Source organism: Myxocyprinus asiaticus, chromosome 37 (genome assembly GCF_019703515.2).
Source record: "Myxocyprinus asiaticus isolate MX2 ecotype Aquarium Trade chromosome 37, UBuf_Myxa_2, whole genome shotgun sequence".
Classification (NCBI taxonomy): Eukaryota; Metazoa; Chordata; class Actinopteri; order Cypriniformes; family Catostomidae; genus Myxocyprinus; species Myxocyprinus asiaticus.
In genome coordinates, this window is record NC_059380.1 from 28,575,439 (window position 1) to 28,596,960 (window position 21,522).

At 39.3% G+C, this 21,522-nt stretch overlaps 1 protein-coding gene across 1 annotated transcript in view; it reads right to left on the reverse strand.

The window, feature by feature from the left end:
* The window catches only part of lrp1aa (low density lipoprotein receptor-related protein 1Aa), a 396,987-nt gene that overhangs the window by 187,979 nt on the left and 187,486 nt on the right, over nucleotides 1–21,522 (reverse strand). Inside the window, exons 20-25 of the mRNA XM_051676564.1 lie at nucleotides 19,228–19,395; nucleotides 14,524–14,706; nucleotides 13,971–14,168; nucleotides 13,281–13,526; nucleotides 11,546–11,743; nucleotides 2,735–2,939 (exon numbers count right to left, since the gene is read on the reverse strand). Of these exons, the coding sequence (XP_051532524.1) occupies nucleotides 2,735–2,939; nucleotides 11,546–11,743; nucleotides 13,281–13,526; nucleotides 13,971–14,168; nucleotides 14,524–14,706; nucleotides 19,228–19,395 (1,198 nt within the window). The remainder of the gene's footprint in view (nucleotides 1–2,734; nucleotides 2,940–11,545; nucleotides 11,744–13,280; nucleotides 13,527–13,970; nucleotides 14,169–14,523; nucleotides 14,707–19,227; nucleotides 19,396–21,522) is intronic.

Sequence of the window (21,522 nt, forward strand, 5' to 3'; positions counted from 1 at the left end):
GGAAACCAAGGTCCTAGAGTCTGGAGGAAGGGTGGAGAAGCTCATAGCCCAAGTTGCTTGAAGTCCAGTGTTAAGTTTCCACAGTCTGTGATGATTTGGGGTGCAATGTCATCTGCTGGTGTTGGTCCATTGTGTTTTTTGAAAACCAAAGTCACTGCACCCGTTTACCAAGAAATTTTGGAGCACTTCATGCTTCCTTCTGCTGACCAGCTTTTTAAAGATGCTGATTTCATTTTCCAGCAGGATTTGGCACCTGCCCACACTGCCAAAAGCACCAAATGTTGGTTAAATGACCATGGTGTTGGTGTGCTTGACTGGCCAGCAAACTCACCAGACCTGAACCCCATAGAGAATCTATGGGGTATTGTCAAGAGGAAAATGAGAAACAAGATACCAAAAAATGCAGATGAGCTGAAGGCCACTGTCAAAGAAACCTGGGCTTCCATACCACCTCAGCAGTGCCACAAACTGATCACCTCCATGCCATGCCGAATTGAGGCAGTAATTAAAGCAAAAGGAGCCCCTACCAAGTATTGAGTACATATACAGTAAATGAACATACTTTCCAGAAGGCCAACAATTCACTAAAAATGTTTTTTTTATTGGTCTTATGATGTATTCTAATTTTTTGAGAGAGTGAATTGGTGGGTTTTTGTTAAATGTGAGCCAAAATCATCACAATTAAAAGAACCAAAGACTTAAACTACTTCAGTCTTTTCCACGACATTCTAATTTATTGAGATGCACCTGTATATATATATATATATATATATATATATATATATATATATATATATTATTATTATATATATTTTTTTTTTTTTTTTTTTTTTTTCCTGATTTCCTCTGATTTTGTCATGTCACACCAGGGATTAGAAACGGTTCAAGGAATTTTTTTTTTTTTTTTTTACTTCCGAAAGTAACCGAAAGCAGGAACAAAGTCCCTTTCGATTGTTCTGGAGTAAAAACACTTTTTAAATGCTGATAACTGGACAATTACATTATTATTTCATTTCTGGAAAAGATTTTATGCAACCGAATACCAAAGGGTTTATTACAGTAAATTTACATACTGTAATTAGGCTACACCAATTCCAGTTCTTCTCTCTTGAGCATATACTTTAATTCTGAATAAAAACTGCTGTACAAAGTATTTCTATGTCTAATTGCTAGGGCTGTCAATCGATAGTTTATTATAAATCAAATTAATTACATGAGATGTCGATTAATTAAATCACATTTATGTGATATTTTATAGAATATTAAGAAAACAAAAAAAAAAACAAAAAAAACAGCGTATTGTATACTGTATAGTGTATTTTATTATTTGTATATTGTTGAGTGTAATTATGTGTATAACAGATGTTTAAATTGTATTGTGTTAATTTGATGTTATTGTAAATTGGTATATGTCTCATCACTGTCATGACTGCTATGTTGATCGGAACTGCACCCAAGAATTTCACACACCATTGCACTTGTGTATATGGCTGTGTGACAATAAAGTGATTTGATTTGATTTGATTTGAAAGGCCCTCAAATAACAATTATTCAAAATATAATGATTAAATAATTATAAACAGTTATATTTATATAATTATAAATGAATATATATTATAAATATAACAATTCAGATAATTAAAATGCATTACATTATGATGGCAAACGTCATAACATTTACAAGACAATACAAAAATGGCTTTGTATGGCAATATATTATTTATTTCCATATTGTTGAACATAAGCCTATCATTGGCATATAGTCCGCAGTAATCCATTTTGCAATTGAATTCGTCAATCTGTCTGAAAAAAATTATAAAAAGGGCTTTTTTCAGGATGTGTCACTGTACACAGGCATCAGAAGGACACTTTTGGAGCATCTCTCTTTAGTTGAGTTGCATCATAAAAACAGAATTTTTAAGTCGCTGTGTCATAATTTAGGAAAACACGTCTCGAGATCCCTGCATCCGAAATTGCGCTCTGTCCAGCTGTGTATGAGTGCAAGAACACATCCTCATCTTGTGCTGTCACTAGTGTCAAGCAAGACACGTGTGGTTTGTTGTCAGTACAGCCACATTGCCTAAACAGCTGGAGATTTGCTTAATGCCCCCTGCTGAAAACAGGTGGTACTTCAAGCTTGAATTGCTCTGAAGGTAGGAATATTGCTTATTGTGCTCTGGGGACATGATTAATTGCTTTATCTTTTTATGCGTTATTTTTAATATAATTATTCGCACTGAATTAAAGCATTCAATCAACAGCTCTACTAATTGCACATTGTGGATGTAGCTTTCTGTGGCATGCTAAAGACCTTTTTTGACAACTATACAGTATATATTTACTCTATACAGTATAAATGCACAGTTTATCCAAATGTTATTTACCCGTTTATCCAATATCTATGCAGAAGATGCACCTTCAAACAAGCTTTTCCTCATTTTCTCCTTTGCGGGAATTCAACTGATCAGTTGTGTCAAGTTCGCTTACTATAAGCGACTTTGGGCTTGTGGCAGAAGGTGGAAACAAATGTGTCTTCCTCATAGAACTACCGCTTGCACTTCCATTTTCAGTAATTAGAGCACTAATATAAATGTGATAAACAGGTGGATCCAGAATTCAGATGTAACACCTATTCACTATTACTACTGTAACTTCTTACAACACACAAGTACATGATATGCTGTATGGGCTCATAAAAGGTTTGAACAGAATAGTAATGGAAACGTTTGTTTACCCCTCTCTCGGATCGAGTGCGATGGCTCGTGGATGCTCTACATCTCCGGCCAGTAGAGTGGTGCGCATCGTCCCATCCAGTTTAGCAACCTCAATCTGATCCAGATTACTCTCCACCCAGTAGATGTTCCCAGCGATCCAGTCTACAGCCAGACCCTCTGGAGTGGCCAAACCATACTGGATCACCACATCAAAGCTGGTCAGAGCTGCATTGGTAAGACAAATAAATGTGTGAAAACATATTTTAAACAAAACTAATGGTTAAATGAGTAAGAAGTCGTGCTTGTCTGCATTGTTTCAGCACACAATTCTCAAAATAGTTGTATTTTTTTTTTAATTAGTTAGCTTGTTTAGCGCTAAAAACAACACAAGTTCTTATGTGAACTCGCCTGCCACTGTGATTGACTTTCTTTCATGCACTCATCAACATGCAATGGACGTCCATGGAAGACTTTCACTAAAAAATAACTTGCATATAATGTTGTTAATCACCAAAATCTATTGTATGCCTTAATATATGGGACATTCCAGCTCTAAATACATGACTTTTTTTTTCAGCTGGGCTCCTGCGTGAGACACTGTGCAGCAGTTAAAGAGGTTCACCGATAGATTGTTTACATAGGAAAACAATTAAAAACTGCCCGGAAGGATGCAAAAACGCATTCGGAGTGAACGGTGCCTAAGATGCTTAAAATGAAAAATGTTTGAATACAGCGGCCAGGAGGAACATCTTGGTTACTGATGTAACCTCTGTTCCCTGATGGAGGGAATGAGACATTGTGTCAATGTAGTGACACTAGAGGTTCGATCTTGAGAGCCTCAATCACCTTAGCTTAAAATAGAAAAGGCCAATGAAAATTGGCGAGTGGAATTTGCATGCCACTCTCTGCCCCGGACATACGGCTATAAAAGGAGATGGTGTGCATCACTCATTCAGATTTATGCTGAGAGCCGATAGAGAGTCCCAGCCATGTCAGCGTCTGGTTCAGTGCGGCGGCAGGAGGGACACAACGTCTCGTTCCCTCCATCAGGGAACAGAGGTTACATCAGTAACTAAGACATTCCCTGTCTGTCACTCACTCAACATTGTATCGATGCAGTGGCACTAGGGGTTCCTATAGGAAATGCCACAGGCACTGAATCATGTCACGAGGCAGGGAAGAGTGGACACGGTCAAGCTGCTGCGTGCCACGCAGCGAGCGCTCAACCATGTCGTGACCTTCCAGCGAGTTCGGTAAGGCATCTCCCTAGTCCTGTTAAGGGGGGAGAGGGCACTTACCCAAGTAGGATACCGGCGGTGCCTTTCTTAATTTGCTGTTAAGCAATCTCCCGCCGAGCACTTTCTAGAATAGTGCTGGGAAGTGCTCTTCCCTCTCCAGGAAGGAGAGCACTACGGAGACCACATCCTGCCGGAGGGAGGTTAACATGTGGAACATACCTCACATGGACTTACTAACGGAGAAGTACACATATGGAATGATACCACAGGAGGACCCTATCTACAGAGAAGGTACGCAGCACAGTGGCCGAGACAGAGAAAGCTCTGATGAGGGGAAACATAGGTTCCACCTAAGGGGGAAACTGAACAAACCGAGTACTGGGCCTGGTGGCGTTACTCCTCCGCCAAGTTCGTCACCGGACAGTGCTAAAGAATTAAAGAGGCGTCCGGAGTTCACCGGTACAGGGAACTGTTGTGGACAAAAAGGCGCACATTATCACCTTTGAAAAAAGGGGAAAGGCGCTATGCAAGCGGTACACCCAACCGGCCGCCTGGTCTACCTGCTGTTACCGCGTAACACTCGGGTCGAAACCAGGTCTATGCGTAGATTATAAAACCTCGCAAAGGTATTGGGCGTAGCCCAACACGCAGTTCTGCATATGTCTGCTAGAGAGGCCCCCCTTGCCAGTGCCCTGGAGGATGCAATGCCTCTAGTGGAGTGCGCTCTTACTCCCAAGGGGCATGGCAAGTCCTGAGACTGGTATGCGAGAGAAATGGCATTCACAATCCATTGGGCCAACCTCTGCTTGGAGACAGCTTTCCCCTTCTGCTGTCCTCCAAAACAGACAAAGAGCTGCTCCGAGCATCTAAAGCTCTGCGTGCGGTCCAGATAGATGCGCAGGGTGCGAACTGGACACAGCAACGACAAGGCCGGGTCTTCCACCTCTGAAGGGAGCGCTTGTAGGTTCACCACCTGGTCCCGAAAAGGAGTGGTGGGAACTTTGGGCACGTAACCGGGCCGGGGTCTCAAGATCACGTGAGAGTGTGCCGGCCCGAACTCCAGGCATTCGCTGGTAACAGAGAGCACCTGCAGGTCCCCCACCCTTTTTAATTGAAGTGAGCGCCACCAGGAGGGCAGTCTTCAGAGACAGAGTGCTGAGCTGAGGAACCTGTTGATCATGTCGCGCTGTCGTGAGCTGCTACCCTCGTGCAGGTCTTTTAGTGCCTTGGCCTGGTGGACCTGCAGGATGGCCATGGCGTGCAGGGCGGAAGTGGCCTGACCCGCGGCCTTGTAAGCCTTCGTCATTAAAGAGGAAGAGAAATTACAGGCCTTGGAAGGGAGCCTGGGTCGGTCACGCCAGGTGGCTGCGCCCTGCGGGCATAAATGCACCGCTACGGCGTGCTCTACCTGGGGAAGCTCGACATATCCCTTAGCCGCTCTGCTGTCGAGGGTAGACAGTAAAAGGTGCCTTCCACGACTTCGTTAACTACTCGTGCACTTCTGGGAAGAAAGCCCAGAAATCAATCATCCAGCCGCGAATGCTCAGGGCAGGGTGGAGGGTTCCACTTTAGCCCGATGTTCGCAGCCGCCCGGGCAAGCACGGCAGCCATCTCAGCGTTCACCTCATCCTGTGCTCTACTACCCGTTGGCGGGAGCTCAGAAGATTCCTCTGCTTTCGATAGCAGAAGCCCACCCTCCGATGCCGCGACCGAAAGCTCATCCTCGTCACGAGCCATGAATGACACATTAAACCCGCCCTGAGGCAGACCGCCTCCATCGCTCGACAGCTCGTCCGGACAGAACGAGCGTGCTGGGGAATGGGAGGTCCGCAGGGTCTGAGCTGGCAGAAACACTCCCATGTCCACATCCAGATCGCCCGCGGTGCTTGCAGACCCGGCCGGCTGAGCGTCAGACCAGGACGGACCGGGTTGGGGAGCAGCTGCGGTGACTCCTTGCTTCATGAAGAAGGAAGTGATGCGAACATAACCCTTCCACAAAAGCCGCCTCGGCATGCTGGCGCCCCAGACACTCGAGGCACATTTCATGGGTATCTGGAGGGGAGAGATAACAGCCACATCCAGTAGAGCAAATGCGGAAGGACATCTTTAAATAGATGGCAAGGGTTTGCGTGAGCTCTTTTATAAGGAAATATACTCTTTCTAATATACTCTTTTAGCACCTGCAGACTCAGGCTGCTGAAGTGCCCAGGGGAAACACAGCACTCAACCATGTGAGGGTGACCGCTGATATGCGGCGTAAGAATCCAGCAGCGTAGCAAAGAGTGAGAGGACGAACACACAAGCATTTGGCTCCGAAGAAAAATTCTGAATGAGTGATGCATGCCATCTCTCAACGTCTCATTCCCTCCATTAGGGAATGGAGGTTACGAAAGTAACCATGACATTGTATTTACATGCCCCACAACATGTGTCATTGCACCCTTGGCCCCGCCCACAGGCGTTCAGTTTGTATCTTAAAGAGAGAGGGAGAGAGACAGGCCTAGTGTCACCAACATTCTTGAACACCAAAAGGGGACCCATCTGGACTATTTTACGTTTTTTTGTGGAAAAAAAAACATGCATTACACAGACGTCTTTGACCGTTGCCATGTTTACTGCACCTCTTTTAAAAGACGCGGTGTCAGTTACAACTCAGAAATGGAGATGTCATTCATTTTCATTCAGCTGCTCTGTGTTTTGCTGTTCATGCACCCATCTGTGCTATTTTTAATTGTTGGTGTATGTAAACAAGCACTAGCTGGACTTCTTTAGCCATTTGGATGCATTTCTGGTAATCTGCGTCTCAGTGATCCAATGTGTGAGCGTCTTGTTCATCGTGCTATGGACTGTGAATGTGCAAATATCAGCGTGGATAATAGCGTGTAAACCCTGAAATGTAGTTTTAGAATGTTGTGGAGAGCTTGTTGATTCTCTTCCAACTGAGTTTCAAATATGGCTGTATTTGAGGGGCTGCATAATGATAGCCAGTCAGAACAGTAGGCCAAAACAGAGCACTTTAATTAGAGGGCCAGAGACAGGGTGGAAAATAATAATTTATTATTAAACTATGACAGTTTTGGAGCAAAAAACTTAACTGCCATTATCAGTGGACCTCAGGGAAGATAATACAATTATTACAAAAATAGCATTTCATGACCTCTTTAATATTATTTTAATTTTCTGTCAAACATTTCCTTCCCCATAATTAAGCTTAAGTCTTTTCTAGACAGCATAATGCGTTAAAAATAATATATATTACTAAAAAAAGTAATACTAATATAAAATAATTTGGCCTTCCAGTGTCACTGTCTTAGTACAAGTCTAAGTAACTGTTTTAAGCAACCGTGCTTTATAATGGATTTTTATGGGAGAGAAAATGCTTAACATGAAAATAGTGTAATTCTCCTTGGAATACAGCGTTGTTGTTTTGGTAGTAAATTGCGTTTATCACAAGGGAAATGGAAGAAATGTTAAGTTTATTTTAACTAAACCTTTACTGTATTGTACTTTTGTACTAAAAGTGCTGCAGTTTTTCTCAACGTCATTTAGCTGATCATGACTTTCTCTTCAGAACGATAACTGACATATGCAATGCAGAAAAGCTGAACAGCTCTATAATTTTTATTTATTACATATGGACGGACAAAAATTATTTGGTGTTGTCTCTACAAAAGCTATAAAGCCATTATTTGAATGAGCTACTCCTTTTATGCTCACCATCTATTATTGTGGTCTCATCGATTTCAGATTACCCACTCCTAAGCGCCACATAAAACCAAAACAAACTGTGGTTGGTTGCTGTAGATGTCAGTCAGACTGTCTCTTCCTGTCTAAGTGGGCAGTTCTTGGCCAGAATAAGCTGAAACGTGGGTCAGACTTTATGCCTATTGTAAAAATGATGGCTCCAGCTAGGCTAGCACAGAAATAGAAACACACACAGACCCATAGAGGCTCAAGTGATTCGCTTTGATTGATGCTTCTTTTGAAGAGAGTGTTTTTCATTTTGACAGATTGTTTTCTTCCAAAGTGCTGTCTTTTAATACTGACTGATTACTTTTTCTTTCGCCAATCTGGAGCCAATGCTGGAAACTGTCCAGCTGGAACAATTTGGAGAAAATAACTTGGACAATAAGTTGGAGAAAAAAACAAATGGTCCATAAGACAGCCCACATTTACCTTAATTTGATACTAAATAGTACTAAATTGTAAAAAGATAATATTTTATGTACATTTTGATGTTTCTTTAAGCAACATTTTTACATTCAAGACTTGACAATATGGATTTATTTTTTTTTCTTCCTGCTGGCCGTTTGGGTCATTAATTCACATTAGTTATATTAGCAATATTGGTTAATTCTTTCAATGGCCCCACAACAAATGTTTGTAAATTTTATTCTTAGGCAACATTTTAATATGTGTCGGAAAGAAATAGATTTATATTTTGTAAGTGTGTACGTTTTTTATTTTATTTTTTTTACAACAATTTACAATAATTTATTGGGTTTTTAAGCAATAATAGCTGGAAATTACATAGCTATAATGTTACACTTTGACAGCTCTAAATTCATAAACACACATTTGTTGGAAAGCAATGGCTTACCGATTTTTTTCCAGCCCATTCTACTTGATGCTTTCAAGACTATCACATATCATTCTTGCAATCTCCAAAAATCATATCTATTCACACGTTAGCCAATAGCCAACTAGATACTGTATTTACCTTGGCGACGTATTTAAATCAGCAGAAATTGCAACAACAATGTTCAACAATCTGTTGCGTAAAGTGAAGTGTTTTATTTCTGTGTCATCACACGAAATTGCAAAAATATTCATTGTTTTCAAACAGGTTTCATGAACAGGTTTCAAACAGGTCTCCCTCCATCTGCCATTGGTCGAAAACAGATAATATTGCAACTTATTCAGGGCCGGCCCTAGTATTTGGGGACTCTAAGCAGATTTTTTAAAATGGGGCCCTCTACCTACAGGTACACCTAACCAAACACACCCAACATCAAAAACTAAGCATGCTTAAACTGCAAATAAACAAGTCAATTTATTTAAAAGTATAAAGCTTAAAATTGCTAAATTATCAATTGTAGTTTATTAGCACAGGTATTACTGCTTCAAAAGTACAAAAATGAAAGAACAGAACTTTTTTTTAACTATGCACAAATTAATAAATATCTGAATCAAGACTGCAGATGAATAAGAAATAATTATATTACCAAATTAAGGTAAGGTAGATGCCATTTACACTTATTGTAAATAGTGGCACATGCTTTTTGCACCCTGGTGTAAACTGTGGCAGATATGATTTGCACGGCAGTGTATTATAGTGTATTCTAAAACAGTATATAATATACAGTAACAACATATTCAGTGTATAGTATAAATACTGTGATGGAATTGAAATACATCGCTGCCTAGCGCGGCTATCGAGGGACAGGTCTCTTCCCCGTGCGTGCATCATGACCCTCACTCTTTGCCGGCCTGTGAGATGCCGAGCCACTAAAGAAAGCCACCACCTACATGCCCCAGACCAGGAAAGGTGTGCAGTCGACCATCCCTCCCTACCTAAACCAAACCCTTCTCTGCACTGCCCAACCTACAGTAAGCCCCCTGATCACCGCAAGGACGTCATGTTTACTTTCAGTTACATCAAACTCCATTTAGACATTTTATTTGCAAACCTTGTGTTCAATTTTATTTAAAATAAACTACACTCTGGCAGCGTACAGCCACTGTCGGTCCTCGCATACATGGGATAGATATGGGAAGAAGAGAGAAATTGGCAAAAGATGGAGACAAACTCAGTTTGCCCACACTGAAAGTCAACTGTCGTACTAATTTTGCAATGCCAGTTCTTAGAAATACAATCAAATTTACATACTTATGTCTCAATGCCTTTTCTTCAACAATTATATAATATATCGGACTATTGCCGAGCATATAGCCGGGCTGTGTGGCCAGCGCTATAACACTTAATTTTTTGATTACACTGAACCCTTGGTAGTAGGTGGCCCCCTGGTGGTCGCAGGGGCTATGCAGCTACTTTTGTTTCTTTTTAGGTAGGGTCGGCACTGCCCTTATTGTTCACACCACTGGTTGAGTCAGTTTTGATGGTCGGGCCGCTTAAACAGAGTTTTGTTTTGAGTTTTGTTCTGCAGATCCACGTTGTGTTCACTTTTTGAAGAATCAACCAATGAATGTCTTCCTAATAAATGTCTCTGCATATCAAGATGAGATATGAGAAAGTACACTATATTGCCAAAAGTATTCGCTCATCTGCCTTTAGACGCATATGAACTTAAGTGACATCCCATTCTTAATCCATAGGGTTTAATATGATGTCGGCCCACCCTTTGCAGCTATAACAGCTTCAACTCTTCTGGGAAGTCTTTCCACAAGGTTTAGGAGTGTGTTTATTGGAATTTTTGACCATTCTTCCAGAAGCGCATTTGTGAGGTCAGACACTGATGTTGGACGGGAAGGCCTGGCTCGCAGTCTTCGCTCTAATTCATCCCAAAGGTGCTCTATCGGGTTGAGGTCAGGACTCTGTGCAGGCCAGTCAAGTTCTTCCACACCAAACTCACTCATCCATGTCTTTATGGACCTTGCTTTGTGCACTGGTGCGCAGTCATGTTGGAACAGGAAGGGGCCATCCCCAAACTGTTCCCAAAAAGTTGGGAGCATGGAATTGTCCAAAATCTCCTGGTATGCTGAAGCATTCAAAGTTCCTTTCACTGGAACTATGGGGCCAAGCCCAGCTCCTGAAAAACAACCCCACACCATAATCCCCCCTCCACCAAACTTCACAGTTGGCACAATGCAGTCAGACAAGTACCGTTCTCCTGGCAACCGCCAAACCCAGACTCGTCCATCAGATGGAGAAGCGTGATTCGTCACTCCAGAGAACGCGTCTCCACTGCTCTAGAGTCCAGTGGCGGCGTGCTTTACACCACTGCATCCGATGCTTTACATTGCACTTGGTGATGTATGGCCTGGATGCAGCTGCTCAGCCATGGAAACCCATTCCATGAAGCTCTCTATGCACTGTTCTTGAGCTAATCTGAAGGCCATATGAACTTTGGAGGTCTGTAGCGATTGACTCTGCAGAAAGTTGGCGACCTCTGCGCACTATGCGCCTCAGCATCCGCTGACCCCGCTCTGTCATTTTACGTGGCCTACCACTTCGTGGCTGAGTTGCTGTCATTCCCAATCGCTTCCACTTTGTTATAATACCACTGACAGTTGACTGTGGAATATTTAGTAGCGAGGAAATTTCACAACTGGACTTGTTGCACAGGTGGCATCCTATCACAATACCACGCTGGAATTCACTGAGCTCCTGAGAGCGGCCCATTATTTCACAAATGTTTGTAGAAGCAGTCTGCATGCCTAGGTGCTTCATTTTATACACCTGTGGCCATGGAAGTGATTGGAACACCTGAATTCAATTATTTGGATGGGTGAGCGAATACTTTTGGCAATATAGTGTATTTTAACTTCCAAAAAATTACACACTTCCCCTTTAAGAAACATTTTTTTAATTATTAAACATTATTAAACTCCTACATAACATTACATAATTACCACCATTCTCTGACAGCTTCCCACGATAAATCTTGTCCTCTACGACATCGGTCCAGTAGAGCGAGCTCTCGTTGAGGTGGAAGTCAAGTGCAATGGTGTTCCTCAGTCCTGGCACCAACACACTAAACTCTCCTTTATGAAGATCAATGCGTCTGATCTCATGACGGTTGGAGAAGATGATGAAGGGTTTGAAAGGATCTGGAAAACAGTGGAAAAACTCTTTTGACTCTTGGAGCTGTTAAAGTGAGGGATTAAGCTGGGCAAATTAAGATTTGCATTCACATACATGCCTGCAACAATGCCTCTTGCAGTATCCATATCAGTGATTCTCAACTGGTGGGTTGTCAATTGTTGTAAATACAAGGTCGAAACTAGACAAATTTGGCAAATGCGTTACATGCCCTAATCCTGAAAAACAATTAATAAAACTACACAAACTCAAAGAAAATACAACCCAGACTTTGTTTAGTATAGACTCATTTGCAACAAATACAACAAATTTTTTCCGACAACAGTTTGTTTTGTGCAGAGAATTAATAGCTGCCAAGAGCATGAGATCTTTGAAATTCAACATTTAATAACCAAAATTTTTTATTTTCTTAATCTACCTATGTCATATGTTCATAATTTTGCATTTTGTTGGGCCTAGGCAGTTTACAGAAGTAAAAACATTTACTAAAAATCAAACATTTATTAATATTACCACTGTAAATATCTCTTGAATTTCGATAAACAATTTTGGCACTGTGTTGGCTCATCACTTTCCAAAGTAAAATCTGGGTCCTGAAGCAAAACCGCATGAGAACCACTGATCTAAATCATATTTATTTCTGAAAGGAATGTGAAATACGTCCAGCAATACATAATTTATTATTTGATTGGCTGAGTAGGCTGCTGTGCCACTTCCTGCCACAGTAAATCTCACTCCTCTCCTTCTCTTTTGGCATTTATATTATTTCATTACGAAAATAAACCACCAACTATACTACCAAACAGCTCCCCTGCTATCTTCTGCATGCTTTCCGTCCGTCTTTCTTCAAGCACACCTACTGCAGACCTCTAAAACTCCAACTAAAACCTCAAGTTTCAGTATGAAGAAAAAAAAATTCACTTGAAGTGATTGTATAGAAGACCACTTCCTTAGAGCAGGCGAAAGTTTTCCTCAAGTAGACAAAGTTGTCATCTGCCAAACACTCAGTATTCTTCTCTTCCATCCATCCATTCTTTTCATATTTCAGTCTAGTTTTTGCCCATTCTTTCCTTCTGTTTGTGGAAAAGATTTGGCATAAATCCTCAGATTCTTTTCACTCAGAGACTATTTCACAACCTTTGTTTTCTAAATGTTGAATTTTCTCTTTTTTCCTTTCAGCACTTCTAAGGCCTGGGCCAAAAAAAAAAAAAAAAGTACATCAAAATGTACTATGCTATTACTATGATCTTTTGGACATATGGTAATACCAGGTTTTTATTTTTTTTAGTACATGTACATGCAGTACTGTACCAAGCTATTCTTTCAAGTAACTTGTATTGTGTAAATAGCATAACATAACATAAATTAGGTAATCATTCAGTGTCAGCTATCCGGTCATGAAAAGACCAAGAGTAAATGCCCTCCAAGATGGATTTGAGATGGATATAAATCCAATCACCAAAATACTTTTTTGTAGGAGATTTTGGGAGCTGCTATCATTTGTGTGCTAGAGACCACTCTGAGAAATTCTCATTCATTTCTAACCTGTGCTCCTGCAGCTCTCCATGTCAGGTTCAAGGGCCCACCCTTCATAGCAGGAGCACTTGACGTTGAACTTGTCCTGCTCACAGCGCTGGCTGCACTTCAGATGTTTGGCGCAGAAGCCCTGGATCTGACACGTCTTATTATCAATGCCCAGTTCCATGCCCAGTGGACATGAACACAGGATGCCCTCACCCGGGGCCACTGTACAGTTATGACTGCAGCCACCATTGTCCAGAGAACACAGGTCTGAATGAAGAGGGAAGAGAGAAAATGCAGTTAGACAGTAAAAACAAAGAAAGATTTATACATCATGGTAAAATGTGTTGTATTGCCTTTAATTTGTGCAAATTTCATTCATAAAAACCATTGTGTCCAGGCAGGATGGTTTTCATTACTGTATTTCAGTGCATGAGATTCACCCAATAATTAATTAAATACTAATTAAAAATGTTTTATTTCCCATTGTTTTTCATAAAGCCCGAAAGGTGAAAAGAACTTTTTTGTGTAGCAACCAATACATATTTTTAAGACAGCAACAATCAGTATCAGTGTTGTGGAATAATGAAATCAGTGAGTGTGTCTGTTTCCATCAGTATTCTGCTGGCGACAGTTTTCAAACAGCATGAAGCCAGTGTGCACTCAATTAACATCCTCTCAGAGCAGCATTGAGTTCAATTTAATAACTCTTACCACAGAGCTTCTCATCGGAGCCGTCAGGACAGTCGTCTTTGCCATCACAGAGTTTGTCGGCAGGCAGACAGATACTGGTGTCATTTGCACACACATGATGAGAAAGTTTACACACCAGAGCCTCACAGTTATCTTCATCGGAGTTATCTTCACAGTCACTGTCTCCGTCACACACCCACGCCTTACTAATACACCGTGCTACAGGACGAACACAGGAGAAAACACGCTTCAGAATGTGTTAGCTATGTGTTCTGTGTAGTTAGTTACTCCTGAAAATTGGTGTTTGAAGTGCAAGTGTTAGGTCCACTTTTTTGTGCTTTACTCTGTGAACACAACAAAGAGATTATGATGCTTATGGTAAATACACAAACTTATACATATGTTCTGTAGTATATGTGAGTATAATGGCTTAAGAGAGATAATCCATGTAAACTGTTCTGTCTGATTATGGATCACTGGATTCCAAGGTAATACAAAATCAGTTTTCTGATTGGTCTGAGAGCAGCAGACCGTTAAATTGAGAACATATCATATCTATTTTCTGCTTCATTACCAGAGTCCCTGCAGCCAAACTTCACTGCTGGGTCGCACATGTGCGTTACACCCTCACAGTTCTTTTCATCGCTCAGATCCATGCAGTCCGTATCTCCATCACACCTCCAGCGGAGCGGAATACATAACCCATCCATACGACACTGGAACTCATCTGTGTGACAGCCACCGGGAGGACGGGTTGCTGTGGAGAGACAAACATGAATTTAACTGAGAGTGAATGATAATATTCTTAAAACTACATTGTTATTTTGAAAAATAAATAAGTAAATTAATTTGTTAACAATTCTTTGTAGGGGTGGGTCAATATGGTTCTCATGATTTGGTTTGATGTACGGTAATTCGATATAATATCGATTTGGTATACGGTAAGAACACTTAAATGACAAGGTATGGCAGAATGTTTTATTTTTTTTTTTAGAATTAGTTGTTTTGTTTTTTTTTGCACAGAGCTGATTATAATTTTTCATCGGAATGAAGGTATCTCATACACAATATAAATGCTAAAAGAAAGTTCTAATAATATGAGTTTCTTACATACCTTTCTCTATAAAAACAAATTCACAAAGAAATAAACCTTAGTATGTTGGCTACATTCAGGCTGATCAGGTGCAGGAAAAGTAATTTAACTCAACAGAACAGGTCCTGAAAAATATGATGGGTTGCAATCAAAACTCCTATATAACATGTAAGGGACAGCTGTAATTATTTCTATCACTAGAAATAAGTTTTATAATTAAATATAGCGCTTGAATGGTACTGTCTCTCAACGAGTGTCTCAGGAGGTATTTTCACTTGGTCACTACATGCGTTTTTACTGATCAGATAGCTATCTGATCTTGAAAAGGCCAAGTGTAATTGCCCTCCAAGATGGATTCGAGATGGATATAAATCCGATCACGCATTCCATAAGAAACTCGGTCAAGTGAACAAATGCATCTGGCTGTTCAAGCTATATATTTAAACTTCACTCCGGTGAATAAAAGTGAAGTTTTGTGAAGTTGCACCAGAACAACTCTACAACAACTTTACTCCACCCAAACAGCTCTACGTCATCATAGGGAAAATGCAAAACATAACAGCTGCTACATTTGCACAGTGATCGTGCCATAACCAGCAATGAGGTCACTGAGGTCTGGACCTCAGTAAAATTTTCAGATTCATAAATAAAATTTTAGCTATCGAACTGAACAACACGTAACTGCAATTTTAATTGCCTTAGGTCAGTTCGCATCAGACAACGATACAGTGATGCACATAGTTAAAAGTTTTAATATCATTAATTGGCTGTAAATTACTGTCCAGAGGCCCAGATCAGTCACATGGCACATGTTACTTTTCTCAGCATTGGTGAGGATTGACCAATCACAGTCAATTTATTATCACTGTATAGACATGATTGTATAGATACGTTGTGGCGGATTTCCATCCACAGGTACAAATCATTGCAATTGTCAGCAATTGCAGTTTTTTTATTTTTTATTATTATTGTTAATCGACTGTAAATTACTGTCCAGAGGTCTAGACCGATGCTAAAACAGCACATACACTTAGCTGATATGTGACACCTGTTACTTTTCTAAGGGCTGGTCTGGAAGGACCAGTCACAATCATTTATTGTGGCTGGTTTCCATCCACAGTTACAAATAAAAAAAAAAATTTTAATGTCAGCAAAAAGTTTTTAATATCATTAATCAGCTCTAAATTACTGTCGAGAGGTCCAGCCGCTGCTAAAGCAGCATACTGATGGCACTGTCACTTGGCACCTGTTCTTTTTTCAGCTCTGGTCAGGATGGACCAATCACAGTTATTTATTATTTCTAGATGGATGATATGGGAGGTAATTGTTGACGAACTTCACAGACCACATCACAAAGACTGGGCATGCAGATTTGGATTCTATCTGGAATATCAGACCCTTCCCATTCAGGCATATTATACAATTCCTTGTCCAGGCTCTTGTCATCTCTAGACTGGACTACTGCAATGCTCTTCTAGCCTGTGCATGCAATTACATCTCTGCAAATGATCCAGAATGTGGCTGCACTTCTGGGCTTTTATAAACTCAAAAGAATGCATGTTAGGAGACTCATGGTACCAACAAAAAGCTACAAAATCACATTCCCAAATTTTCACTGTATGTAAATGGTGGAATGATTGTCCAAACGTCCTGAGAGTCCCTATTTATCTTCTTCTAACTCTTGCATGAGCACTTGACACATAACAATGACTCTTCAACTATCACCATGTGCTTCCCAGGGAAGCTTACAAAATGTATAGGTATATGCATAGATGCCTTCCAATAGTAGTACAAACATGAATCTGTCCAGTAAATATTGGTAGCTGTTGTGAGCTCTCCAAATTAGTTTTTCTGCGAGGTGGGATTTGTTTGGATTAATGCCTCTAGGTTCATCATCATCCTGTAATGTGCCTCATTTCTGACTCTAGCGCAAACAGAGTCTCTTGCAAAGAATTTTATCCCCATGAGAGAGAAGTCTATGTCTGGGAAAAACTGGCAGTGGAGATGACCTCAAGGGTTCCTCATTAATTAATGTTTTATTTGCAATTGCAGAGACTAAGATTTACAAAGAACAGCACTATAGCAAAGTCCAACTGAGGATTACGATTACAGCAAGAAGTAAAACAGCAACCGCAAACCACTGACATAAAAATAAAGAAAATGACCACTAAGGAAAAATGAAGTCATAAAACATTCACATTTAGTGGTCTGGGGATATTAAAATAATTTTTCTGTAAAGTATTAAGACTTGTTCACACCAAGAATGATAACTATAATGATAACTATAAAGACAATGCTCACAATTAGGGGTGTAAAAAGTAGAGTATATAATAAACACACGCATGACAAGGCGAAACTGAATAACCCATCTATAATGATTCTAAGGTCGTTTTAAGCTTTTCCTACACTGATGCATGTAAATACGAGTCTGTGATTCTGCTGCCGTTGCGGGCTCATAGACTCGTGCACAACAGCACTGCTGCAGGAAAAATCCTAGGGGAAACACTGCTTTTATATCTTCATAAAATTTGTTATTTCTCCATAAAATAGTTTAACCAGAAATAGAACACAACCTAAATAAAAGTGATTTGTGGGCAGACATTTGCTGTGAGTGAAATCACTCATGCATTACCTCATTCTCTCAATAGTGAATCCCACATACTGCACTATAGTGAGTGATTTCAAACTATCCTTAAGGAAACTAAACATGTTGAATAAGTCACCTCTGATTGGTCAATGACACATGGTGGCAGTGGAAATATTTTTTTTCGTTTGCACGGTTTTTGCTGCAAGCAGTCCTGCATGACCACACGGAACAATTTTTGTGAATGTTGACAAGCGCTGCCACCTCCGTTCTACCATTGCTCTTCCATTGAAAATAAATAGGGAAATTGCAGTAACCACATACCGTGTAAAACCGCCTTTATACACTTCTAATAGAACGTTTTTCATTCTATGACCCTGCTTGATTTAAACAAGGGCGTTAACTGACTGCATATGTCATATTTCATTTGTAATTAATTGTGCAATAAATGTTTACGTTGCATGATGTGCACATTTATTATGCTTATTCCATGGTTTACATACAGTCTGTTTCTGTGTGTGTTTGCATCAAGTTATTATGTTGCATCAGACATTGTTATCCTTTATTCATATCAAATAATGCATGTAACATTAGTATTATCTTTCTGTTTATACTGTATATTCACCAAGCCAAACCTACTTGGCCTTAAAATGCATCTCTAACTCTAGTGTTCAAGTCTGATGCATGTCATGCTGTCTAAACATTTAACATTCAGTAAAAACTTTGAATCTTCTTTCTTCATATTTTTTAAGTAATTATGAATAGTTTCAAAATAATGTAATCTTAACGAATCATGCCAAAAATTCAGATTTCACGATGCATCATAATCAATAGTCAGAGAACCATTACTGAAAAAGAACCATTATTGAATTGAATTGTTGTCAGAGTATATATTTACACCTCGACACACAATTGATTCAAACATTAGCATGTTGCAATTGCAATGATGTTAAACTCTAATAAGCATACAAACTCAGCACAGCATTTTTTTTTTAATTAGATTTTTAATAAGAACCATTTTCTAGCAATACGTTTCAGTAATGAATCAAATATGCAGTACTGCATTTGTAATGTCAAATTTATCTGCTATCTTAGATGAAAAACATTTCTGAGGTCATTTGCAAAACATATGTGCAATGCTGTCTTTGATTTTGGCCAACAATAGGTGTCATAAAAGACACAATTTATGGTCTTTTAATTAATATGGTGCATCATTTATGCTGCCTACTTTTTGGAACTACCTTCACATCATAAAACATCCTAAAATATAAAACTTTGCCTATTGTGTTTAGATTCTGGGCTCATCAGCTTGCCAGCAGACTGTATTGATAATCAATAAGGCACAAACTGAACTGGGTCTTCCAAGGCCACTTTCTTAGAACATTAAGCCATGTTAAGCATTTTCTTTATAATGGTTCTCTATGGAGAAGTGTGAGAGAAACTTGGTTCTCCCTTATAGTTGTTTTAGTAAATTAAGCCATGTCAAGCATTTTCCTCGTTAAGCGTTTTAGGACGTCCCTGCCCACAAAGCCTAAAAAACTGTTGTCTGGGAAGACAGCTCACTATGGCGTGGAAAGTGAGCATAAGTGTCCTGGACTCACCCTGGTTAGTGCAGTTGGCGTGGGTTTCATCGCTGTAGTCTCCGCAATCGTTGTCTCCATCACAGGTCCAGTAGTCGGGTATACAGCGCCCACTGTTGCATTTAAACTGAGCACTGGAGCAGGAGTGACTGCAGCCTGCTTCATCACTGTTATCACCACAGTCATTATCTGCAAGAGGACACATGGTCAGATGCATGCTATCATCCAGAATCACAGACTCAGCAGGATTAATACAATAATGGCTTATAATGCCCCATGATTAAACACCTTTTAACTATCTGAAACAGCAGTGTTTTGATTCGCTGGACCAAATGGTGCAACTATGTTGCATTTTGTAATTGTAACTTATGTTTAATGTCAGTTTGAGCTGCAGCCTATGATTAAATACAATCCATTTGTATACACATTATGTATTAAATTAGACACTTAAATGCACAAACAGGCTTGCATTTGGGTTGAGATCTGTATCACTCATCAATATTTAAGTAAATGCAAAAGTCAAATCATTTTCTTAATCTGTGTTTTTGTCTTGTTTTCCAGTTAAAATATCTAAACATACTTAAAAAAATAAAAATATAATAATAATAATGGAAAAGCTAAAATGTGTAAGATAATAAGATTTGAATTGATTTTTCTCCCTTATTTTTATTTCTTGTTTTAAACATAAACCTTAATACAGTGCTTTGAAAATGTATTTGCCCCCTTCCTGATTTCTTCTTTTTTTTTGGTGTATTTTTCATACTAAATTGTTTAGATCTTCAAACAAGATATAACATAAAACAAAGGCAACCTGAGTAAACACAAAACATAGTTTTCATATATATATATATATATATATATATACACACTAAAGTTTTGAAACACTTACTCATTCTTTATTATATTTTTTTTTTCTTCACATTTTAGAATAATAGCAAAGTCATCAAAACTATGGAATAACATAAATGGAACTATGGGAATTATGTTAAATAAATCAAAACTGTGTTATATTTTAATAAATCAAAACTGTGTTATATTTTAGCATCTTCAAAGTAGTCACCCTTTGCCTAGAATTTGCAGACATGTACTCTTGACATTTTCTCAACCACCTTCTTGAGGTATCACCCTGGGAAGCTTTTTAAACTGTATTGAAGGAGTTCCCATCTATGTTGGGCACTTATTGGCTGCTTTTCTTTATTATTTGGTCCAAATGTTTTTTTTTTTTTATTAAGTTTTAGTTTTATAATGAAATAAATTAATATGGTGGCACAATTATATTTTTGTCTACAAAACTAATTTCAAACATTTAAGCATACGCCTTCAGATCAAAAGATTTTTAAGATCATGAAAAACATATCAGTCAAGTGTTTCAAAACTTTTGACCGGTAGTGTGTGTGTGTGTATATATATATATATATATATATATATATATATATATATATATATATATATATATATATATACTGGTGGCCAAATGTTTGGATTAATGTACAGATTTTGCTGTTTCGGAAGGAAATTGGTACTTTAATTCACCAAAGTGGCATTCAGCTGATCACAAAGTATAGTCAGGGCATTACTGATGTAAAAAACAGCACCATCACCATCACTATTTGAAAAAAGTAATTTTTGATCAAATCTAGAAAGGACCCATTTCCAGCAGCCATCACTTCAACACCTTATCCTTGAGTAATCATGCTAAATTGCTAATTTGGTACTAGAAACTCATTTGCCATTATATCAAACACAGTTGAAAGCTATTTGGTTCGTTAAATGAAGCTTAACATTGTCTTTGTGTTTGTTTTTTTAGTTGTCACAGTATGCATGTCTTAAGGTCAAAAATGGCAAAAAAAAGCTTTCTCTAGAAACTCATCAGTCAATCACTGTTTTGAGGAATGAAGGCTATACAACGCTTGAAATTGCAAAAAAACTGAAGATTTCATACAAAGGTGTACACTAGAGTATTCAAAGACAAAGGACAACTGGTTCTAACAAGGACAGAAAGAGATGTGGAAGGCCAGATGTACAACTAAACAAGAGGATAAGTACATCAGTGTCTCTAGTTTGAGAAACAGACGCCTCACATGTCCTCAGCTGACAGCTTCATTGAATTCCACTTGCTCAACACCAGTTTCATGTACAACAGTAAAGAGAAGACTCAGGGGTGCAGGCCTTATAGGAAGAAATGCAAAGAAAAAGCCACTTTTGAAACAGAAAAACAAAATGAAAAGGTTAAACTGGGCAAAGAAACACAGACACAGGACAACAGATAATTGGAAACGTCCTGGTTACTTTCATAACCTCCATTCCCTGATGGAG